Source organism: Typopeltis vanoorti, chromosome 16 (genome assembly GCF_054136105.1).
Source record: "Typopeltis vanoorti isolate ZY-2024b chromosome 16, IOZ_Tvanoo_1.0, whole genome shotgun sequence".
NCBI classification, from domain to species: domain Eukaryota; kingdom Metazoa; phylum Arthropoda; class Arachnida; order Uropygi; family Thelyphonidae; genus Typopeltis; species Typopeltis vanoorti.
The window spans coordinates 49,247,309-49,269,907 of record NC_143564.1 but is presented as its reverse complement, the minus strand read 5'-3'; the positions used below and the strand labels follow the sequence as shown (position 1 = coordinate 49,269,907).

The window sequence follows — 22,599 nt, the reverse complement described above, 5'->3', positions numbered from 1 at the left end:
ATCTAATTTATTTATTATCATTTTCTTTTTAATTTCACATACGTAAATCTGCTATGACAGAGTATTTCTATATACCAGTAATAATATTCCTGTCCTCTGAAGATCGTATTTCATATTTCACCCAATCAATCATTACTTTTTTTTTTTTTTACCAAATTAAATTTTATGCAAATATATGTGACAACCAACTGAAGAAGTACACTCTCACTTGTATTGAGAGTGTACTTATTGTAGTCAATTTATTTATAACAGCAGTGATGTCGGGAGGATTTCGCTGAACTCTCCATCATGATGATTTGCAAAATTTCGTTACCATATCAAAAAAAAAAAAAAAAAAATCATCATCATCATATTCCTGACATGTACCCTCAAGGGGTATACAGGATATGATAGTACTACATGAAAAATTTACATCATTACTAACTTCCTATTTACAATTTTCCTCCAAATCAGTCAGTTACCTGTCAAGACTCCAACATTATCAGATCTTATATTTCTATCGTTTAAGGCACTTTGTACTGTATCAATAACCTATATCTTGGTTTTCCTCTGGATCGTTTTCCTGCCAACCTGGCAGAGAACACTTTTATTGCTAATCTTTCCTCTCCCATTCTGTTTAAGTGACCATACCACCTGAGATTAGCTCTGCTAACGCATTCCTGGATGCCAACAATGTCAAGTTCTTTCCTAATATCCTTGTTTTTAATATGATATTGCCACTGATGCCATCTGTTCACACCTCTAATCTTTCTCAGAACTCTCATATCTGCAGTCTCTAGTCTTTGGTCAAGTGTTTTACTTCTGATCCAGCTCTCAGATCCATAAGTTAAAACTGGTTTGAACACTGTCTTGTATACAGCTAATTTAGTGTTTTGACAAATTTCTCTCTTATTCCACATAAATTTATTCAGTTGACTTCCTACCATATCAGCTTTGTTGACTCTGCTGTCTATTTCTATATTTAATTTACCATCTTCACTAAAAATCGTGCCTAAATAGCTGAAATGTTTTACTTGTTCCACAGGTTCGCCATTCACAACACAGTTGACATTTTCAACAATTCTACCTATTTTCATTGTCTTTTTAATGCTGACCTTCATACCATATCTATTACAACACATTCAATTTAGTCAGGGAATCTTGCAAACTTGTAGCAGATTTATTTAGAAGTATAACATCGTCCGCATAAAGCAAGGACCTGACATTAACATCTCTAATTTTGATATCATGTTTAATACCACTTTCCTTCACAATGTGATCCATATAGATAATGAATAAATAGGGTATAATGTACATCCTTGTCTCACACCAGATTTAACATTAAACCATCTTCCTGTACTTCCTTCAATTCTAACTGCTGACTTACAACTCAAATAAAGACTAAGTATTGCTTGATATAATGCCCCATTGACACCATACAACTGTAGCGTATTGAATCGCTTCTCTCTTGGCACCTTGTCATATGCCTTTTCCAAATCTACAAAACTTAAATACAGATCTCTGTTATATTCCCATGCTTTCTCGACTATTTGTTACGTAAAGTGAAGATCTGATCCAGCCCCTATTTGGCCTGAATCCAGCTTGTTCTTCACCAAGCTTTTCTTCCACAATTCTTCTCAACCATTTCTCAAGTATACTTGCATAGATTTTGCCAGGAACACTCAGTAGGGAAATACCTCTACAATTCTCACATTCAGTTTTATTTCCCTTTTTATATATGGGTACTAGTAGAGCTCTACTCCAATCATCGGGAATTTGTCCCTCTGTCCAGGCTTTCTGAACTATGCAGTGCAGCCACTGTAAGACTTTCATACCACCATACTTCAGCATTTCTGGTCGAATATCATCTGCCTTTCCACATTTCAAGCCTTTGATGGCTTTTTCTACTTCAAGTATGGATATGTATTCCTGACTGTATGCCTGTTGAGTGTTTTTTTAACAACTGTGCTATCACTACTTGTTTCATTTAGCAATTTTTTGAAGTAATTACTACATACTTCAAGGATATCTTTTTCTCCCGTTTTCATGTCACTTTTATCATCTCTATCTCCTTTTACAGCACTCTTTCCTCCATTTCTGAGCTTCTTCAACAACATCCAGAATATCTTACCACCTTCTTGATATTTATTTTCTATGTTCTTGCCAAAGTCCTCCCATGACTTTTGTTTAGCTAGTTTTACACAGTGTTTCGCTTTCTTATATTTCTCTCTGTATTCTCTATGAGCAAAAGCTGACTTATTTGCCATGAACGTTTGATATGCTTTCTTGTTTTCCTTCACTGCCTCTTTAACTTCCTGTGTCCATCATGGAGTTCCAATTTTTCTATTCTTGCAGACTACCTCACCACATGCCTCTCTGGCTGAATCAATCAAGGTTTTCTTCAAGGCTTGCCACTGAATCTCCAAGGTTTGGTTCCTCTCCTGAAACTCTTTCATTTTTTCTTCAATAATTTTTGCGTATTTTATTCTACAGTTCACATCTGACAGCTGCTCAACTTTTATTCGCTTTAAGACTTACTTACATGTTATTTTTTCAATATGAAATTCAATTTTATCCTACTCAAGACTAAATAGTGATTACTTCCAATTTCAAATCCTCTGTACACTCTGGTGTCCTGCACCAGGGAGAAAACATTACTATCAACAATAACATAGTCAATGAGACTTTTCTTATTCCTTGCCTCTTCTCTCCATGTGAATTTGTGCACATTTTTATTTTGGAACATGGTGTGAGTAATAACCAGTCCATGTCCAGAGCAGAAATCCAACAGGTATTTGCCATTATTATTAGCTTTGTTCTTTTCTCCAAATTTTCCCAAAATATTTTTGTATGTCTGACAATCATCTAAAAAAAAAATCTCTTTAGTAAATTGTTTATATAATTTATAATATCAATTATGTATTCCACCTTCCATCTATCCAGTTCAGACGATCACAAACATCCATTCATATGGTAGGGTTTGATTCTCGTCACATTTTTAATCCAATGGCTGAAGTGGCTTGAAAAAATACTATGTTTGGTCTCTGGAGCAGTATTTCTGGATTGTGTAAAAATAATTACAAAAACTTAAGATAGGGATAATTATTTTTGCATAATTATAATTATCAAGTTTAGATTTCAAGGTGGGAAGTATTTTATTGTCTATTATAAGACACCACCTCCATCCAGTTAATTCGAATCCTGAAATGGCTTCAAAAAATCTCCATGAGGATTCCAAAGACACTGTGGAGAGGCCTATATTTTCTATTCTTCACAATACACTGGCTTCACATTGCTTCTTTAAAGTTGTTCACCAAGAAAGCACTCAAAAGTTTCTGGCAACTTATTTTTAACTCTCCAAGAAAAATGTACTCTTTTTGCACTTGGACTAACTACACTCTTACCCAATATCCAGTATTAATTTCCACCCCATTCTCTGTATATTCACATACTACAAATTTATTTGGCATCCACTCAATAAAACTCCTTTAAAAACCTATATGTTCTAACACATTCCATCTTTTCTGCCTGTTATCCAAACTTTGGTACCTATAAACCTTCAGTTTATCCTCGTAGAGAACTAGCACTCTACTATTTTGATTATTCACTTCTGAATCCTCTCTGCCATCCCTAAATTCCTAAGGTAACGAAATCTGAACACAATAGTATGGTGGTATCAAAAAATTATTAAAAAGGGATAATATTTTCCATAACTCTGGTTTCCAATGTAATGTTATGTAACGACTGCCAATGTGTTTCTTACCTTACAAGGTGATCCTTTGAAATCATTTTTGACATGTTCTCTGACATCCAATTCTGCCAGCCATTACCTCTTAAATCCCTAGCCTCATCAACTTTTGGCAACTAACAGATATACACAGCATGTAGTTGTTTCATCTCCAAGCACATAACTTTACACTGTGAAAAACCAACACTGGATATTCTCCCCAAAACATTTCCAATATCACTGATGTACAAATTGAAGAGATGTCAACTTATGTAATAGACTCTGTGTGTTAACTTTTCAAATGCTTTTGCAAAATGCAGACTCGATTTTCACTTTATTGCAACGCACTTAGTTTGGCAACGCTCTAGACTTGCCACAGATAACTGGATGGCGATGAATTTACTGTTGTGTTTGGTAGAGAAGAGGGAGGGAATGCGAGTTTTGGAGTGTCGATATTTTTTCTGATTGGCTGGTGATTGTAGCCATTAGCTATGAAAGTACTGTGTATGAGTTAAGATCAGTAGTGAGGGCATTATTATCGAACCATATCAATTCTGCTGAGAGGAATTTATTATTTATTTATTATTATTATATGACATCTCTGGGGAGTCCAAAGATTCATTGAAGGAGGGCACCTACTCTACAACTCTCTGTCTCCACCAACTACAATGAGCCACAACTACCATCATAATCTATACCAATGCCATCTATCACGACTTTCACAGCCAATCACAAACATCCATGCCCATGGATGTTTGTGATTGCCTGGCATCTATACCCATGGTGGGATTCAAACCTGTAGCCTTTTGGCTGGGCAGCAAATATGCTAACCACTCAGGAAACAGGCCAGCATTTTATTATTTGATGTTACTATTGATGAAAGGCACCTCGATGAGTGGGTTTTTAGCAAACACAGAGTGCCAAGGATCCATCAAGTTGATGTGTTATCCAAGCACATAACTTTATACTGTGACAAACCGACACACACTGGATATTCTCCCCAACTGGATATCCCTCAAATTCTCTTGACCTTGATGACATTCCTCAACTCTCCTAAAGGTTTATGTCCCAAAGCCAACTTCCATTCTGTGTTGCCTCTTTTTACACTGTCTTATTCAATTGGTATCAAATCTGCAGTCTGAAATTTAGTATGCATCCAACCTATTCCTAAAAAGGGTGACAAATCTATACCTGCAAACTACTGTCCAATTTCTCTTACTCCAATACTTTCCAAAGTAATGGGAAGAACTATCAACACTCATCTGCTATGCTATCTTGAAGACTCTCACATAATAAATGACGACCAGTATGGATTCAGTCAATGTTGTTCAACAAATGATCTACTCACTTATCATCTATATCTGGATGAATACTATGGAAAAGTTTAGCAAGTCCCAAGTGGTTGCTCTCGATATCTCCAAGGCTATTGACTGGGTCTGGCACAATGGACATTAAGCAAACTCCCATCATTCAACATGCCTCCATTCTGAAAGTTTTAACCATTCACAAATTCAGGCTTGGAGAGCTATTATCATTTGTTTACTTTGTATGGCTGTATTTAAATGGAAAATTAAAATGTGTGCTTTTTATTCAAGAATGATATTACTGGTGTTAATAGGAATAAAGTAAATTAATCACACAAGACAGACTAATCCTATATTCAGTGCCTATAAAATAAAATTGTACAGAATTTTTCATCTTTTTTCATTATATATTATATATATATATATATATAGTAAATGCAAAACACCACAAAGGCATAAACAGTGTTACTGAGAGAAAGAAGAAAAAAAAAAAAAAAAACAGATGTTGCTAAATAATAAAATACAAGATGTTGGTAACAGTTTTCAGGGAAATGAGAGTGAGATAGGGGATTCAATAACAAACAGAAAAATAAACTGCTGGATATGTAGTTATGTAGACAAACTGGACAATGAAATTTATTTATGCCTATGGGCCAACAGAAAAGGCAGACAACACTAAGAAAATAGAAAAGTGGGTACTTTTCTATGTTCTTAATGTTGTATAAAGGGTAGGAAACGAACCCCACGAATAAAGAAATGTCTTGTGTTGACTAGTTGGTTAGGAGTTCACTAGTGCAAGGCAGTGAAGGCCATACTGCACCAAACCGAAGATTATAGCAGTACTCAAGGTAACAATAAAGAGATAAATTAGTAAATAACACCTTATGTACAAAAATGAAATTTTAAAAAGTTAATTTTTGACACTGATGTCTCAGATAAAGTCCAAAGCATGTTTAAAAGCTATTAGATTGGATGTGATAGGGAATATACAAATATAACATGCACTGTCTTGATATTTTATGGCTGCTTGCCACTTGAGGTTCCAACAAGGCATTGTACAGAGTGAAAATCAAGATGATGGTTTGGGAATTGTGGCTGTTGCTTCCTGAATAATACATCTGTTATATAGCTCAACTGCATCACTAATAGGTATTTGTTTAAAATACTGAAGCATTTTAAATTTTGCAAGATAGGTAAAGCTATTCCTGTCTAGTACATTTTCCACATAGACATTTCTATAGGGGAAAATCATTCCTGTAAGGACATAGTGCAAATAACAGGAAAATGACAGCGTCAGTATATGTTATTTTCTACATCCCACATGAGCAGTAGAAAAATGGACTGGGAGCAGATTGTAATTTTTTTAATTTAGGCCAATTGGTAATGTTTACTACATTTCTTTTCCAATCAGTATAGATGTTTAATAATATTATTTGCAGTGATTTTGGCATTATTTCAAGAATCAGTCGAGAGTGCACCAGGAGAAGTGAAACAGATTTAGTCTACTACATAATACAAGCAGACAGACATATGGAAGAAGGTATTAAGTCTATTATTAAGAAGGAAGGGTCATTACTGTCACACATTCACTCAATGATATGACATCATCCCACAGAGTGCAATGTCCATTAAAGTCACCCATAAGAAGAAGTATGGGTTCAAGCAGTTACAATATAAGGTTATCAAGGTCAGTCTTATTTAAATTACAACCCAGTAGTAAATAAATGGAACTGTAATGAGAAATCTGAAATACTTAATAAATCTCATGGATAGGCACATCACTAAGTCATGCTCCTTACCAAAATGTCCATCTTGATACTGCTTTGAAAGCAGTATCAAGATGGACATTTTGGTAAGGAGTATGACTGTCCATTACGATAGTTGCTCCACCATAAGCAGCACTATCTCCAACTCTATTCTTACAAATAACAGTGAAATTCCTTAAGATGGGGTCCTCACTACGTTTTAAATATGTTTCCTGCACGAGCTATTCTATTTCTGCAAACAGAAATAGAATAGCTCGTGTTTTTGCAGCAGAATATTGATATCGACATTTTCATGCAAGCCACAACAGCTCCACTGTAAAAATGTTCCTACTGTTTTAGCTTTTGTGGCAATGTCCAATTTCTGAGAGGATGAAGGATTATCTGTGGCAGGTTTATATTTATCTATTGATTTAGGAAAGTATAGACAGTCAGTGTCCATTTTCTTTCTCTGGAACAAAATATTTAAAAATTCAATTTGACATATTAGACAATACATTGTCTAATATGTCAAAGATCATTTGTTGAGTTCAGTTCATTTTCTGTGAATATAGAAATATCCAGTTTTCCATGTTGCAGTGTCTGGTGGTTTATTTTTCATGTATATCCATGCCATAATTATCTTCAAGTGGGCTTTCATTGAATGGTATCATTTTGAAAGTTCTTTCAGGAGTGAGATTTAGGTCGTGCAACTGATGTGCTCCACAGAGAGGCACTCACGATCATAAAGTTCAGCTATAGTGAAATTATCATATGGTACTAGATGTACATTTGAGATCCTTTTGATATTTTCTTAACTGCCAACTTTTCAGCATAAGAGGATATAGGGACAGGTGCAGCAATGGCGCTTTTTTTTTTTTTTTTTTTTTTGAATTTCTTTTTCATCTTTCCACTGCAGACATGCCTGGGAGCAGGCTGCATGATCTCCTAACAGTTGACAGATTTAGCTTTTTGACAGAGTAAGATTTATTATGTTCTTTGCTGCCATGTCAGGCATAAGCAGTGGGGCCACAACAGACAATTGAGGTGTACCCATATTTCTAAGAATCTCAGGGGATTAGGGATATACATCATAACAGGAGAGTTGAGATAATCTGCTTTTATAGATGTTGGAGATTTGGGTGTATTAAAGTGAGTGATATTCCTGGTCAGAACTGAGTGACCAACCCTATGTATCAGAATGCATCTCATACCTCTCATTCCTTGATCTTCAAGCTCAGAATATATATCCTCATCTGGAGCACCAAGAGGATCCCATTTTGATATCACTTCTCTAGAAGAGTTTAATATTTTATGAGGTGTTACCATAATTGGCATTCCACTCATCATTACTGCTCTCAGTAGTTTTTCTGAATGTTGCCTCCACAAGAATACCACACTAGATAGCAGTTTTGGGAGATCCTGCTAGTCCTGAATAAAGAATGGTGACATTTTCCTATTGGCTTTTTCATCTGTTGCACTGATGGGAAACATTGGTGCACAATAATGATATCCCATGCCCTGTTTTTTTTGTTATCAAATGATATATCTGTGTGGTATCTGTACTTGGTTGGGACATTGTGTGGACCCCTGAAAATATGAGGATGGAGAATTCATGCTCAAGAGATTTTTTGCTGGCTAGAGCCTCCCTGCCAACCACAGAGCCACATACAGATATCCACCATCCAGTGAGCAATGTACGAACTTTATAGTGGAATGCCACAATTATCCCATTCCCAGACTGTGCAAGTAGGCAACTTACTGCAGCACCATTGACACCTGCAAGCAAGCTCACCAGCCAATTTGGATTGGATCTTCCAGAACTGCCCATCTTGCCAAAGCAGGTGCCAAAATACTACAAGACTACATGATACCTTTCTGAATGTTCATGGGTTGTGCCATACAGCAAAAGTGGCATTGGATCAGGTATTCAATCACAGGGATAATTCAATCATAAGAATAAAGAGAGAAGTCTTAGTATTGAGACTTTTGATCTCAATACTAAGACTTCTCTCTTTATTCTTAAATTTGGAATGAGACTGTGAGGTCGGGTGGGATGGGATCAATCAACTGGGATGGCCCTCATCTGAAAGTAGTAAAGACTGTCCTACAAAGCAGTCCTAGACTGTCAAATTAATTGCAAGCTGAGGATGTGAAACTGTCAATCAGTTGTGTATTCATTGTTACAAGAAACACAAGGTTGTCTTCAAAACAGTAAAAATTACAAAAAGATAGTCTGTGTTTTTGATAGGTTTGTGAAGAAAGCATCTGTCAGACCTTATCACATCACTTCAAAATGTTGAGGGGGTTTGAATTTGCATATCTAGGGTCTTCAGTCTTCGAGATGTTTTTTTTTCCTAACCCAGATTTCAGATCCACAAGTGAAAATTGGTTCGAACATTGTCTTGCATAGAGAGAGTTTAGTGTTTTGACTAATTATTTTATTAAGAGAGACCTCCAGGAAGTCAGAGAACTCATCAAGGGAGGCCAAAGTATTTGCACCAGTTGTCACAACTGTTGTTGAATTCATTCACACTACTTCTCAACTATTTGTCTTAAAGTGATTTCTTTTACAGCATTCCTTCCTCCATTAATATATACACATACACACCTCATATATACAAAATACAACAAAAGCTCAAGCTAAATGGGTCAAAGGTATTAAAAACTACAATGATACTATTATGTGTATTAAATACTGTAAAATTTATCAATGGGTTACTAAAAGTTCAAGAGTGATTCTTACATTAAAATCTATATATATATATATATATCTACATAAAAAACTGCATTATTAATTCCTTAAGTGATTAATGTATAACTGATGCTCATAACAACATAGTTTAAAATTATATGAAAATTATTCAAAAACATTTATTTAAAAAATTACCAGGGACTTAGCTGAGTCCCGAAGTTGAGCATGCTCTGATATTATGTGTATAACTTCAACTACTAAATTATCTTCTGCATTATATTTCAACAACACATATTCAAACAGAGGAAAACAATACGCAAAAGCAGGAGAGGTTAGACGTTGCATAGCAACAGCCGCAGACTTATGTTCATCATATGTAGTTCCACTGCTGGCTTGACAGGTATGATTGTAAATAACACCAACTATTTTGATTATAGCAGCTTCAAGGTTCATTTCAGTCCAAGAGGGATCTAAATGACATTCTGGGGCGAGCACCCGAAGAGTAACATAAGAAACCGGTAGGCCTAAAAAAAAAATAAAAAACTTTTAGGATTCCTACATTAGCATTTTACTTATCATTTTAAATTCAAAACCAGTATAATTTGAAATTCAACAAGTATAGTTTTGGATGTAGATATATTATTTCTCATTCAAAGGTATTTGAATGACAAGAGTGAAAAACAATCTAATGAAGGAAATGAAGCACAAAAATCAAAATGCCTCGCTTAGTATTCTTATAATGCAAGACAATGTGGATGAGAGTAGCCACATATCTCACACTCTCATAGTGTTACCCAATCTCAGATGGAGATGATAGCATTTTCCTCACAGAAATTCAGGAATTTTGCATTAACACAGACACTGGAGAAAGAAAATGTAATTCACCAGACTGTCGGTTGGCAGAGTAGATGGCATTTCTAGCATTTGCACTCCAGCAGGCAGTGGATTTGAATCTTGGGTATGGATTCATATCCACTGCTTTCAATCACTGATGGACGACTGAAGCAAACTGAAATCCACGTCTGATTTCCAAACTTGGGTTAATGGATTATCTATTTATTTACTTATCCATACTACTAATGAATGAGAAGCTACAACATTTGCATGAATTGATTTCCTCAATTCATGCAAAACCCAAAATAAGTGAATAATATTTATTCAAAGGCAATACATTTCAGCCTGAAAATTGCAAAACATGGAATAGATACAGACCACAATATCATATGGTTTAAAACACACTTACTCCATTGTTGTCACTATAAGTTATGTTTATTTAAATAAAGCACCAAAGCCTTACTTCATAAACTAAACTTGAATCTGAATGACAGTCTCTCAATATCAAAGATATGGGAGAGTTATTTTAATCACACATCATTAAAGTTTTAATTAATAATAGTTAATAAGTAATAGTATAATGTCTTATATTATTGGTACACAGTTATACCTTTGCATTTTGTCATATATAACATCACAAGGCTCTCACTGTTTCAAGTCAATTCATTGTTTGCATTCCACTTTGGATTTAAGTAGATTATCTCAGTATCAAAGATATCTATCTTTGATACTGAGATAATACTGAGACATTTATCTCAGTATCAAAGATATGGTAGAGAAACAGTCATTCCAATTGAAGTTCAGATGATGAAGTAAGGCTTCGGTGCTTTCTATATTTTTATATCGCTATATATTTTCGAATTTATATTGATAACAATGGAGTAAGTGTGTTTCAGATCACATCATATTGTGGTCTGAAACACACTTATGGTTTCATCAACATATCTACGATTGTTGCATTTTATACCATTGATACTAATTCCTATTTTCTGTTTTTCAATCTTTTTCATCACTGTCTCACTACAGATATTAAATAGATTCGGTGAAAGAATGAAACCTTGTCTAACTCCTCTATTTATTTTCACTACAGACGCCTGAGAGTTAAACAGCTGAATTTTCTGTTTGGTGTAAATCATTTTTATAATCTTAAGTACATGATCTATGTCTAATTTATCTAATATACTGAACATTTTATTATGTTTTACCCAGTCAAAGGCCTTCTGAAAGTCTATGAAGCATATGTAAATGTTCATATTTTTTTCACGTGATCTTTCTATTAGTATTTTTAGTTCCAGGATAGCATTAACGTTCCCATTCCTCTTCTGAAACCTTTCTAATGTTCACTCAATTCGCCGATTAAGGCTCTTTCAATTTCTTTGTTAACAATGGTTAAAATAATTGTAGATGCATAGGATATTAGGCTCACAGTGCAGTAATCCCGCAATTTCGTACATTTTTTTCTTTGGAATTAGTAAGCAGATAGATGTTGTAAAAACTTTAGGTAATTCTACTGTTTTATAGATATCCTGAATGGATTTCACTAAGTAGTTGTTATTATTGATAGTCAAAGCTTTCAGCAGCTCGGCTGGGATATTATCGCATCCAGGGGATTTATTATTAGGAAGATTCTTAATTACCTGGTCTATTTCCTTTCTTGTCGGCAGAGTGATATCTGTTGTTACGTTTAATTTAAGGTGTTGTGAATAAGCAATCATGTTACCATCATCACAGACCATCTGATAAGAACTCCACCCATCTTCCATTTATCTTATCCTTATCGTTGATTATGTTTCCCTTTTTGTTCTTGATGTTATTAGACTGTGTACGTTTTGCTTTTCCATTAAGTTCTTTCACTCTTTCAGGAATGCTTCTCTAGTTTTGTTCCTATTCTGTAATTCTTCTATCTCAGTGTGCTGCTTATTTATCCAGTTTTCTTTCAATCTCCTGCATAACTGTTTGATTCTTTTATCCAATGTTTTGCAAGGGGTGATTAAGGGACAGAAGTGTATATAGCTTTGACCTTTAAGCACCCCTTGATATTAGTGCCGATAGTACCAATGAGAGGAGACCTCCACATAGCCTTTAAAGGAATGCAGAGAACCGACCAGGGCTTCTGACCTAATGTCCAATCCTCACCTTCTCGTGGTGCACCCTATTGGATATCTACATGGATACTGAACGAACAAAGATGGGATGGCAATTTGGGATTTAGCCTAACAAATTGTATTCTTATTGGCCTGGTTTGTACCAAAATACAAAATGATGGTACAACATGACAAAATTTCATGCTGGCTGGGGCGTCGCCCAGTTAAACAAGGCCCCTGTTGTTTTCGCCATGGAACCAGAGAGAATGCGAAAAGTCAGCTATTGGAACAAACTTGAAAGCACACCCCAACTCAACATCACCATAGTTAAAGATCGGTACTATCAACGTAAGAAGCCTGAATGGCAAAGAAATGGAGCTATATGAGGAATTAGATAAGTACCAGATCGACATAATAGGACTGACTGAAACAAAAAAGACAAAAACTGGTGAAATCTTTCTGAGCAATAAATACAAAATATTATATATAGGAAATGACAATCAAGGAAAAGAAGGGGGTAGCCATAGTATTCAACACAAAATATGAGGCTAATCTTCTTGAATGACAGGCAGTCTCAAGTATAGTGATGTGGATCAATATCAGAATGGGGAATTGGACAATGAGACTTATTTGTGCCTATGGTCCCACAGAAGGTTCTACTAAGGTAGAAGTGGAGGAATTTTTTGATGCTTTAGAAAAAGCAACTCACACAATGAAAGAGGAAAAGTTGGTCCTTGTTGGGAATCTAAATAGCAAAGTAGGAAATGATTGCCACACATACAAAAATATTTTTGGAAAATTTGGAGAAAAGAGCAAAGTTAATAATAATAGCAAATACCTGTTGGATTTCTGTTCAGGACATGGACTGGTTATTACTAACAAGATGTTCCAACATAAAAATGTGCACAAATTCACATGGAGAGAAGAGGCAAGGAATAAGAAAAGTCTCATTGACTATGTTACTGTTGATAGTGATGTTTTCTCCCTGGTGCAGGACACCAGAGTGTACAGAGGGCTTGAAATTGGAAGCGATCACTATTTAGTCTTGAGCAGGATAAAACTGAATTTCATATTGAAAAGAATAACATGTAAGAAAGTTTTAAAGCAAATAAAAGTTGAGCAGCTCTCAGATGTGAACTGTAGACTAAAATACACAAAGATTATTGAAGAAAAAATGAAAGAGTTTGAGAACAAGAATCAAACCTTGGAGATTCAGTGGCAAGCCTTGAAGAAAACCCTGACTGATTCAGCCAGAGGCATGTGGTGAGGTTGTCTGCAAGGATAGAAAAATCAGAACTCCATGGTGGACACAGGAAGTTAAAGAGACGGCGAAGGAAAAGAAGACAGCAAATCAAAAGTTCTTGGCAAATAAGTCAGCTTTTGCTCTTAGAGAATACAGAGACAAATGTAAGAAAGCGAAACACTAGCTAAACAAAAGGCATGAGAGGACTTTGGCAAGAAGATAAAAAATAAATATCAAGAAAGTGGTAAGATATTCTGGAGGCTGTTGAAGAAGCTTAGAAATCGGGGAAAGAGTGCTGTAAAAGAGTTAGAGATGATAAAGGTGACATGAAAACAGGAGAAAAAGATATCCTTGAAGTATGGAGTACAGTGGTATCTTGCTAATCCGAACCTCTTTAGTCTGAACCTTCCAGTAATCCGAACTGCAGTTGAAAAAAATAAAAGTTTTATTTATTGCGTATTATTATTTTATGTACTATTATTTTTATTTAATAATTAATATTTTAACTATTATTATTTATTTTATTATTATTACAGTACAGTATTTTTCATACTGTCGATTATACCATTATACTGGAGGCCTATTTTGATTTGTTGTGTGTTCACATTTGCTTTTTTTATACTGTACAGTACATACTGTATTGTTGGCATGAATCACAAATACAGTATACACAAAAATAGGAAATTCAAAAAGTGCATAATTTGGTTAAAAATATAAATTCCGATGTTGAAATTTCACAAACAGATGTTACGGAATGGGTTGTAAGTAGAAAACCAAAAGCGAATTCGAAATCAAATCAGATGCTGAAATTATAAATATGATACTACAGAATGAATTAGAAGACTATGATGAACTCGATGAAAAAAAAAAAGTAAAAAAAGAAAAGTCACTGATTTTCGCAATCAGTGACTTTTTTTTACAAAGAAATAAAAAACTTTTTTGTGTTATTTTGTAAAACTTTTTTTTTGTGTTGTGTACAAGAAAGTGATATTTTTTATGCAAATTAAGTTAAGTACTAAACTATGCAATTTTATTAAATCAGAATCCTCAACAATACAGGTACATACAAATTAAATTTTTTTTACTAAAATAAACTTGTGTACTGTATTTTTTTTTTTTTTTTTTTTTTTTTTACATTACAATACAGTAGCTTTTTTTTTCTATCAGTTAATTTATTTACAGAATTAATTTCATGTATCATTGGAATCTGATTATTTTTGTCTTGAACGCTAGTTATTGTTGCCTCTTGGAGGAAAATTCACTAATCCAAACTTTTCGATAATCCGAACTTGTACAGTTTTTATTAGTTCGGATTAGTGAGATACCACTGTAATTACTTCAAAAAATTGCTAAATAAAACAAGCAGTGATAGCATAGTGGTAAAAAACACTCAACAGGCATACAGTCAGGAATACATATCCATACTTGAAGTAGAAAAAGCCACCAAAGGCTTGAAATGTGGAACGGCAGCAGGAGTAGATGATATTTGACCAGAAATGCTGAAGTATGGTGGTATAAAAGTCTTACAGTGGCTGCACTGCATTAAACAAATCAATCAGTATTTGTCCTCTCTCTCATTCCGAATTCCAAGTCCGAATGAACCCCACGTGTGTAGATGTTCTCTCTCTGACTGAACTTTTGCATTCATCACCCATAGTACAATTAACTCTATCTTTCTTGCTTCCAACTTCCTTCATACACCATTCTATTTCATCATGCATGTTATCTATTTCTGCTTCCCTCATTCTTTCTGTAGGAACATATATTTGAATGATCAGCATATATCTAGGTTTAGACTTCACTAGAACTGTAATTACTCTATCTGATTTTTTTGATGACATGGATAATATTTTTATTAGTTTCTTCTCTACAACGAACACTACACCTCTTCTTGATATTTCACCACCTGACATATATATTTTATATATCTTGCCATTTGGAAGTTTCAACTCAAAATCTGATGATCCTTTCCAAAAGGTTTCACTTATCCCCTAGTATACTAATATTCAATCTCTCCATCTCTCTCATCACATTAGCCAATTTCCCACATTTATTCAATCCTCTTGCATTCCAAGTAGCAATAATCAAGCAATTTCTGCATTGCGTTTCTTTATAACAGTCACAGACTGACAATACAGCAGGGCCTGCTACATCACCCTGACACCACAGTTCCAAGCATATTTGAGCCTACCTGGGCATTATTTCTTTTCTGTTTAGACATGATGCTTTACAGAACACTAACAAATCTAAAAAAAACTTAAAAAAAGAAGGCACTCACATCATACAAGAAGTCCAACATACAGGAGCTTCAAATTAAACGTCTCCATTTAAAATAGCCTGAAACCAGACACGCTACATGAAATATATTTATCGTCATAAACTTCCATTTTATTTCATGACATATGAATGGAGTTTCAATTTTAATGGAACATTTTGCATGTAATAAATAAATATGGTAAAATAAGCAGTATGTGATATTAGTCTATTTCTAAAGCTGCATTCTGTAGTTTTTTTTTTTTTGTTGTTTTTTTTTTTCAGTGCTGCATTAAATTAAAGGCATTATTTTTTTTTTTAAATAACGAAACCTGTGGTGCATTCATAATTAGAAGAAACACACGTATAAACCACAGTGAAAATTATTTAATTGTAAATATTTCTAACTATGTTATTCCTAATTTTGTTTAATACTGTACTGATGATGTCCTAAGATACTTAGGATGAAATACTTACAATTAAATAATTTTCACTGTGGTTTATATGTGTGTTTCTTCTAATTATAAAGGCATTATTTTAGCACTATCTCATTCACTTATCTGTAAGCTTAGGTATAAATAACCCTGTGTGTGTGTGTGCGCACGCATGCGAGTGCATGTGGAGAGAGAGAGAGAGAGGGAGAGAGAGAGTCACTGAACTCATATGAGGATAGTAGGTATGAATGGCAAAAATACTCTGTAGTGTTGTGAAAAAAAAAAGATTATGTAGATATGCAAGAGATTGTGTAGTCTACAGTAGTTTCCTCTGATGAGCTATTCATCAGACTTCATGGAGTTGTTAGGTAATAATCTCTTAATTTATTTATTTCTATTAATAAAATTGATAACTAATGAAAAAGCCCAAAAAATGTTTTATAAAAATCAGACTAAACAAAAATTAACTATGAAAATAACTGACCATGATGCTTTTTTTTTTTAATGTTGTTAAGGAAAACTTTCTTCATTTACAAATTAATAGAGTAAATTCTATTTTATTTGCTTATCTGTTTAATTTTCATTGTCATAAAAGCCAGTAGCCACTCTCAAAAGGCCAAGGTTATTTTCATTTGAATTCAATAATATTATTAGCCACTGTGAAAACAAAACTTACAGAATAACTTATTCAAGAAACTCTACTGCCTTTCCCTAAATGTAAAGATAAAATGGAAATTTCTCCTTTCTGGCTATACATTTTTTAGGTGATGGCTAGAAGAAGATGTACTAACAAAAAACTTCATATCTAATAATAATTCCCACCTACGCTCAGATGTAGCTATTTATTTGAAAGCACAAGAAAAGAGAATATTATGCTTGTTTTACTGGTCAATTTGAATATTTCTGAAGGGGGAAGAGGGGGGAGGGTCTGAGTTTCCATAAGAATTAATCATGTTCTAAGTGATTTTTATTTGGAGACAAGAAGTGTTCCTCATCTTGACAAAATACAATTCCAGGTTATTACAATTAAAGAGAGCATGTGTAATATCTTACTAGTAACATACAATGCCACTAAAAACATAACAAAACCAATGATTTCAACAGGGGTGCTTAAGGGTCAAAGCTGTATAACTGAGAGGAGACCTCCACATAGCCTTTAAAGGAATGCGGAGAACCGACCAGGGCTTCTGACCTAATGTCCAATCCTCACCTTCTCGTGGTGCACCCTGTTGGGTATCTACTTTGATACTGAACGAACGAGGATGGGCTGGCAATTTGGGATTTAGCCGACCAAATTGTATTCTTATTGGTTAAACCAAAATAAAAAATGATGGTACAACATGACAAAATTTCATGCCGGCTGGGGCGTCGCCCGGTTAAACAAGGCCCCCGTTGTTTTCGCCAGGGAACCAGGGCGAACAGCGAAAAGTCAGCTACTGGAACAAATCTGAAAACAAACCCCAACTCAACATCACCAGAGTTAAAGATCGGTACTATCAACATAAGAAGCCTGAATGGCAAAGAAATGGAGCTAGCTGAGGAATTAGATAAGTACCAGATCGACATAATAGGGGTGACTGAAACAAAAAAGACCAAAACTGGTGAGATCTTTCTGAGCAATAAATACAAAATGTTATATTCAGGCAATAACAATCAAGGAAAAGAAGCAGTAGCCATAGTATTCAACACAAAATACGAGGCTAATCTTCTTGAATGGCAGTCAGTCTCAAGTAGAGTAATGTGGGCAAATATGAGAATGGGGAACTGGACAATGAGACTTATTTGTGCCTATGGTCCCACAGAAGGTTCTACTAAGGTAGAAGTGGAGGAATTTTTTGAGGCTTTAGAAAAAGCAACTGACACAATGAAAAAGGAAAAGTTGGTCCTTGTTGGGGATCTAAATAGTAGAGTAGGAAATGATTGTGAGACATACAAAAATATTTTAGGAAAATTTGGAGAAAAGAGCAAAGCTAATAATAATGGCAAATATCTGTTGGATTTCTGCTCAGGACATGGACTGGTTATTACTAATACCATGTTCCAACATAAAAATGTGCACAAATTCACATGGAGAGAAGAGGCTAGGAATAAGAAAAGTCTCATTGACTATGTTATTGTAGATAGTGATGTTTTCTCCCTGGTGCAGGACACAAGAGTGTACAGAGGATTTGAAATTGGAAGTGATCACTACTTAGTCTTGAGCAGGATAAAATTGAATTTCATATTGAAAAGAATAACATGTAAGAAAGTTTTAAAGCGAATAAAAGTTGAGCAGCTCTCAGATGTAAACTGTAGACTAAAATACAGAAATATTATTGAAAAGAAAATGAAAGAGTTTGAGAACAGGAATCAAACCTTGGAGATTCAGTGGCAAACTCTGAAGGAAACATTGATTGATTCAGCCAGAGAGGCATGTGGTGAGGTTGTGTGCAAAGATAAAAAAATCAGAACTCCCTGGTGGACACAGGAAGTTAAAGAGGCAGTGAAGGAAAAGAAGAAAGCATATCAAAAGTTCCTGGCAAATAAGTCAGCTTTTACTCTTACAGAATACAGAGACAAATGTAAGAAAGCTAAACAGCGTGTAAAACTAGCTAAACAAAAGTCATGGGAGGACTTTGGCAAGAATATAGAAAATAAATATCAAGAAGGTGGCAAAATATTCTGGAGGTTGTTGAAGAAGCTTAGGAATGGAGGAAAGAGTGCTGTAAAAGGAATTAGAGATGATAAAGGTGAAATGAAAACAGGAGAAAAAGATATCCTTGAAGTATGGAGTAATTACTTTGAAAAATTGCTAAATGAAACAAGCAGTGATGACAGCACAGTGATAAAAAACACTGACCAGGCAGGCAGTCAGGAATATATATCCATACTTGAAGTAGAAAAAGCCATCAAAGGCTTGAAATGTGGAAAGGCAGCAGGAGTAGATGATATTCGACCAGAAATGCTGAAGTATGGTGGTATAAGAGTCTTACAGTGGCTGCACTGCATAGTTCAGAAAGCCTGGACAGAGGGACGAATTCCCGATGATTGGAGTAGAGCTCTCATAGTACCCATATATAAAAAGGGAAATAAAACTGAATGTGAGAATTACAGAGGTATTTCCCTACTGAGTGTTCCTGGCAAGATCTATGCAAGTATACTTGAGAAACGGTTGAGAAGAATTGTGGAAGAAAAGCTTGGTGAAGAACAAGCTGGATTCAGGCCAAATAGAGGCTGTCAGGATCAGATCTTCACTTTACGACAAATAGTCGAGAAAGCATGGGAATATAACAAAGATCTGTATTTAAGTTTTGTCGATTTGGAAAAGGCATATGACAAGGTGCCAAGAGAGAAGCTATTCAATACGCTGCAGTTATATGGTGTCAATGGGGCATTATATCAAGCAATACTTAGTCTTTATTTGAGTTGTGAGTCAGCAGTTAGAATTGAAGGAAGTACAGGAAGATGGTTTAATGTTAAATCTGGTGTGAGACAAGGATGTACATTATCCCCTCTGTTATTCATTATCTATATGGATCACATTATGAAGGAATGTGGTATTAAACCTGATATCAAAATTGGAGATGTTAATGTCAGCTCTTTGCTTTATGCGGATGATGTTATACTTCTTAATAAATCCGCTACAAGTCTGCAAGATTCTCTGACTAAATTGAATAGCTGTTGTAATAGATATGGTATGAAGGTCAGCAATAAAAAGACAAAGACAATGAAAATAGGCAGAATCACTGAAAATGTCAACTGTGTTGTGAATGGAGAACCTGTGGAACAAGTAAAACATTTCAGCTACTTAGGCACAATTTTTACTGAAGATGGTAAACTAAATATAGAAATAGACAACAGAATCAGCAAAGCTGGTATCGTGGGAAGTCAACTGAATAAATTCATATGGAATAAGAAAGAAATTAGTCGGAACACTAAATTAGCTGTATACAAGACTGTGTTCAAACCAATTTTAACTTATGGATCTGAGAGCTGGGTCAGAAGTAAAACACTTGACCAAAGACTAGAGACCGCAGATATGAGAGTCCTGAGAAAGATTAGAGGCGTGAACAGATGGCATCAATGGCAATATCATATTAAAAATGAGGATATTAGGAAAGAACTTGACATTGTCAGCATCCAGGAATGCGTTAGCAGAGCTAATCTCAGATGGTATGGTCACTTAAATAGAATGGGAGAGGAAAGATTAGCAAAACAAGTGTTCTCTGCCAGGTTGGCAGGAAAACGACCCAGAGGAAGACCAAGATATAGGTGGATTGATACGGTACAAAGTGCCTTAGACGATAGAAATATAAAATCTGATAATGTTGGAGTCTTGACAAGTAACAGACTGATTTGGAGGAAAATTGTAGATAGGAAGTTAGTAATGATGTAATTTTTTCATGTAGTACTGTCATATCCTGTACACCCCTTGAGGGTACATGGCAGGAATTTGATGACGATGATGATGATGATGATGATTTCAACTGAATGATTGACAAACTAATTAAGAAAAAAAAAAAGAAAAAGGTAGATATCATATAATTATCAGTTCCCTACTGAGAAAGAGCAATTTTTTTTTTTTACTAAATAGCTAATATTCATACATAGAAATGCAACAATGTGTGAAGCATAAGTAAATGCTTCAAACTGGGTTAAAATAATACAAAGAGAAATGAGTTATAGAAATAACTGGAAGTCAAAGTATTATCATAAGAAATTGATTAAAACAAAACAGGAGATGTGCAGGCAAAAAGATTATAGGAAAGGGCCACAAAAAGAACCATTATTTTTTTATTTATTTAATTTATTTATTATTTTTTTTTTTGCAATGTCATTTGTTTACTTACTGGAATAGTAAGATTGATAAATCAGTGATTTTATATGATATTCTACATCAAATCTATATAATTTTCAATATAAGAATTATGATAAACAGCTGGCTGCATATTCAAGATTCAAGAACAATAATAAATCATTTCACCTCAGCTTGAAAATGAAATAATTATATACTACACACAAACATAAGAAGCATAAACAAATACTGGCTTGCAGTATCAACCCTGCTCAACAATCTCCTGACATATATCGAAGTTCTAATCTTGATGCGTGATATAGAAGCCTCTGCGTATAACATTAAACTAAGAAGTGCTAAAAATTGTTGAATCCATTCTGTTTCCTAGAGGGAGGCAACAGGTAAATAATTACTGTGGAATCTAATAATGATATTTGATTCACAAAAAAGGAACACGAGAGCATATACAAAAAAAGTCACTTCTCATTCCTGGCAAATCAGAATAACTGTATGTATATATGCACACGTGAGTATGCACACACACAAATAGAGAGAGGGAGGGAGAAGAAACATCTAATTCATTAGTTAATTATTACTCACCCCACTTGGCTAAATCATGACGAAAAACAGAATGACAAAGCTCAATAAAAATTTTGCATATCATTTCAGCGCATAAAGGTGAGGATAACAATGAAAGCAATGTCTGAATTAAATCTTTCATATAAAGTGCAAGGGCATCTGGATTTCCTTTGAGCGCAGAACGAAGAATTGCAACTCCACAACACAGACGATTATTTAACTGGGGAAAAAAAAAAAAAAAAATATATATATATATATATATATATAAATAAACATAAAAAAATACAACTTAATTAACTAGTTCCATTAAAGATTCATCATATTTATTTAGTATACGGTAGATTAATGAAGATATTTAATATCCCCAAATGGACAAAAATTAAGGAAATGCACTGAAACAACAAAGGCAATATATCATATCATTTGAATACAGCGAATAAAAGTACAATTATTTGACTACTTGAAAGAAGACAAATTGCACTACTCTTCAATATATAAATGTTAATTCCATGTGCAAATTTCATGAAATGTGTAGAAATTGTGTGTTGGAAGTTGTTCATCTGACTTTTTTTAATAGTTTAATTCATGACACAAAGAAAAATAAAAAAGTAAATAAATTATACATTTATTTAATTATTTAGCGGATAACATTGAAATGGTTTTATATCCTTCTTCAGGGCACAAACAGGTTGTCACAATAGGCAAACAGCAACAATTAATTCATTGAGAATGGTTTAAAACAAAGAACTAAAGCCACAATTTTGCATCATCTATTGTTGGATAAAGAAAAGTTTTATAAAGGAAAGGTTTTTTTTTGGGGGGGGGGGGCGAGAGATGTGCTATTGCACATAATATTACCTAAGTGTTTGATAAAGTTCAGTATGATTGACTAACCAGTAAATTGCCATCATACCCACAATTTGCCAATATGGATTTTGACAATCTGATATC

General features: G+C 34.4%; 1 protein-coding gene across 1 annotated transcript in view; it reads right to left on the bottom strand.

Moving 5' to 3' along the window:
* Positions 1 to 22,599, bottom strand: part of l(3)80Fj (lethal (3) 80Fj) — a 770,029-nt gene that overhangs the window by 441,828 nt on the left and 305,602 nt on the right. Inside the window, exons 23-24 of the mRNA XM_090405954.1 lie at positions 21,670 to 21,868; positions 9,643 to 9,971 (exon numbers count right to left, since the gene is read on the bottom strand). Of these exons, the coding sequence (XP_090262080.1) occupies positions 9,643 to 9,971; positions 21,670 to 21,868 (528 nt within the window). The remainder of the gene's footprint in view (positions 1 to 9,642; positions 9,972 to 21,669; positions 21,869 to 22,599) is intronic.